This window comes from Alligator sinensis, unplaced genomic scaffold (assembly GCF_000455745.1).
Source record: "Alligator sinensis unplaced genomic scaffold, ASM45574v1 scaffold198_1, whole genome shotgun sequence".
NCBI lineage: Eukaryota > Metazoa > Chordata > Crocodylia > Alligatoridae > Alligator > Alligator sinensis.
This window is the reverse complement of record NW_005841906.1, coordinates 873,501-876,936: the sequence shown is the minus strand read 5'-3', so window position 1 is coordinate 876,936 and position 3,436 is coordinate 873,501. Positions and strand designations below refer to the sequence as shown.

Here is a 3,436-nt window from a genome sequence, read left to right as displayed (position 1 = left end):
TAACAAACACAACAAGATGTATTAGGCTAAATATTTGCATCACGATACAAAGGGGGTTTACCCGTGGCTGGGATGCTGGCACTCAGGGTGCTTGAGTTCATATGAAACACCAGCTCCTGGAGAGGGCAGAGTGGCTCCCCTCCTAGCATTTCTACTCTAGTTTGTGTCCTAGGCAGGCAACTAACCCAGATATGGGTTGCAGGTGATCTGTGGATCAGAGGGCTGGGCTGAGCACAGGTTAGCAGGGATGTGCATGTGTTGGGGTCTGACTGGGATGCCACTTTGGGAAGGAATGGGAACTGGGAGAATGTGCCTCTGAGGAAGCTGCAGCTAGACCAGGCCAGGCCTGAGGGCCCTTTGAGGGGTAATGTGTAGTAGGTACAGCTGCACTTGCTGCAGGTGGTCATTGCACTCCTCCAGCATAGGTCCCAGGGCTGCTACTCAAGGAAATTCAGGTGTGATTGGAAAGGCAGAACAGCCAGCACACCAGCACTCTACCACCCTCAGGGGATCTCCAGCACACAGACATGGCCTCCTCAGCCTGGCAGTAAGTTCCCAGCACTCGGTCACTTCTCCCACTCCCTCCCATCAGTCCCTCCCCAGCAAGACAGCCCATGGAAGAGGGCACCACTCCTTTGCACTTCCTGCCTGGGGTCTGTCCCCAGGGGATGGATGAGATCCCTCAGCTACACATCCCCACTCCTTTGTCCATGGAGCCCTGCCAACCAGCCTGGAAACAGACTGCAGGAGCAAGCAGAGTACGGGCTAGGCAGCCACTCTGGGTAGCCTGTGAAGCATCTCCATGCTGTTCTCCCTCAGGATACACTGAGGCCCAGCCCTTGGCAAGGCTATAGCCCACATGCTCTCCCCCTCCCTAAGGGCAGCAACATCAGAGGCAGTGATCTACAGAAGGGCACGTTCAGTCTTTGTATATAAAACAGCATCTATACAGATAAATTTACAGACATAAGTGGGGCTGGGGCTAACACCTGGCCCCTGCCTGCAGTGTGGTGGGGGTAAGAAAGGCCTCATGGAGTCTGAGCTGGTCTATGGCAGTGATGCCTCAGTACTCCCCCTGCAGCCAGAGCCCTAGCCTCACTCGTTCCAGTGCACCCAGCAGGGACAACTCCTGCTCCACTCTTGGAAGGCAGAGGTGCTATTGGGGCAGAAGCCTGAGCTGCAGGAAGCAGAATCTGCTCAGGTATCAGTCACCAGGAGGAGCGCATGCCAGGCAACAGGCCAAGGCAGAAAGACAGGAAGGAAGGTCCTCAAATTAAGGCATTTGACTGTGATGCCAGAGAGCAGGGCTCTGTTCCCAGCTCTGGCTTGCTGCCCAAGCTGTTATATGGGTAACAATACCTATGAGGGAGCTGCTGGGTTGGAGCCAAGAGTAGCTGTAAAACTCAGTCTCTACAACCATGGAGGGAGTGCATGTGTTCTGAGATAGTGGTTAGGGCTGTACAGTCTGCAAGGCTCCTCTCCTCTCACTGGCTAGGGATGGGGCTCTGCAAATGAACCTGCTTTGGGGGAGGAAGGGGTAATGATGCTGTACATAGCTTCCAGATCCCTGCTATGCAGGCAAGCGACTGGGGTTTGGAGAGGGATTCTGGCAAGGGGAGTCAACCAGCACTGGAGAGAAGGGGAGAGGGCTGGAGATGGAAGGAGCAAGGGTCTCAAGCACATGGCATGGGGAAAGTAGAGGGCATACAGGCCAAGAGGTGACACGTGGCAGGGCATGAGGGAAGGCAGGGCTAGGGGCACTCGAGCCATATCTGCAGGGTGAGGGAGACACTGAAATTCTGCAGAATGTTTGCAAAGGTGGCAAGAATCCATGGAAATCCAGACAGGAGACGCCTGCCCTGCCCCCTCCGGGATCCGGCAAGAGAGGCACGTCACCAAGCCAAGCAGTGTCTCTCCAAGTCCACACTCAAACCAGCGCTCGGAAAAGGAAAGAGAAGATGGCTCCTAGCGCCAGGCCCAGGGACAGGAAGAAAGCCATGATGGCACCAGCAGTCTCGGCTTCATGGCCAGGCAACCTTCCTGTGAGGAGGAAAGAGTGTCAGCCCAGGGTCAGTCCAGTGGTACTGCATACCAGGCCCCATGAGCACCAGCTCGTGCCCTCAGCGAGAACCCCTCAGGGACTCCTCTGCACGAGATCCTTCCCTGCTTCACTTTGGGGGAGAAGAAACGAGAAATACAGCTTTGGGGAACAAGCCCACCAGGGGAAGAGCAGACCACAGTGGGGCCAAGGGGAAACAGCACTGGTCTCCTGTCACTCCACTGGACTGAAACAGGCTGGCCATGTGGTTAACCTCTCTGCTACTCTGCATTTAGAAAGCACTGGTAGAGATTGCCTAGGCCAGTGATTCTCAACTAGGGAGGTACGGGGTGCCATGAGCTCCTTTTAAGTGTGATTTGCAAAAATTAGCCCTGTTAGATATACAAAACACACCTGCACGATTTGCAAGATAAAATCAGAGATTTCATAGAATCATAGAGAAGTCAGGCTGTGAGGGGCCCCCAAAGGTAACTTCTAGGCCAACCCTTTGACTGAGGCAGGATCATTCCTATCCAACCCATCCTATTCAATCCATAATCAAAACTCTTTGTAAGATTACTGTCAACCCAGACATTACACAAGACCTAATCACCCCAACCTGCCACAGCTAAAGCAGGTATATTTCAAACAGGATCCCAGTGTCAAAACCATTCTGCTCTGTTGGAGACTGAGTTCTTTGCGACGGAAGAATTGCTCTGGTATTTTTCCCCATAGTCAAAAGACGAGAGAAAGCTCAGGGCCAGTATTTCCTGAGGAGAGCCTTGAGCCTAAAAAAGCCAAGAACCACTGGCATAGGCCCCTGCCTCCACAGGGGGCAATACACTCATACTCCCCCTGCTGACTGTACTGGCAGGCTGAAAGCAAAGCAGATGCCTGCACTGAGGAGGGTGCTGGGGCAATGGGCAGGTTACCGCTGGGCTGTGCAAAGAGCGGGTTGGCAGGCATGGATCTTGCTAGGGTGTCGTATGCATTGCAGGGTATGAAGCCTGACCCTGGAGGGTAAGCTCTCACTATATGTGGAGCCCAGGCACAGATACTGAGGTCACAGGGAGGGGATGGAGCCTGGCACATCCACTGCTCATGTGTGCATGTAGCCTGGTGGTGTAGACCACTGAGTGGGGGCCACTAATGACAGCTACCTGTGGGGGCAAGGGGCACTTATAGCCAGGCACAGGAAGGTTGCTGCCTGCTCCGTGATGGAACAGCTCCCCAGCATTGATCCCACACAGCTCTGAGGGCTTAGCTCTAAATTATGGCCTCATAAGAAAAAAAAGCAGGTGGCTGCTCAGTGTCAGGAGAAGTACCACCCTGCAGCACGTGGCGCCAGCAACACCACCCAGCTCCCAGCCTGATACACTGCAGACGACCTGGCCAAGC

General features: G+C 54.3%; 1 protein-coding gene across 3 annotated transcripts in view; it reads right to left on the bottom strand.

The window, feature by feature from the left end:
- SLC29A1 (solute carrier family 29 member 1 (Augustine blood group)) overlaps positions 1-3,436 on the bottom strand; it is a 43,891-nt gene continuing 40,455 nt past the window's right edge. For 2 of the 3 annotated variants that reach the window (XM_025197810.1, XM_025197809.1), the window contains exon 13: positions 1-2,040. In XM_025197810.1, coding sequence (XP_025053595.1) covers positions 2,022-2,040 — 19 coding nt within the window. In that variant the 3' untranslated portion in view covers positions 1-2,021. The remainder of the gene's footprint in view (positions 2,041-3,436) is intronic. The other variant, XM_025197811.1, reaches the window with a different exon arrangement.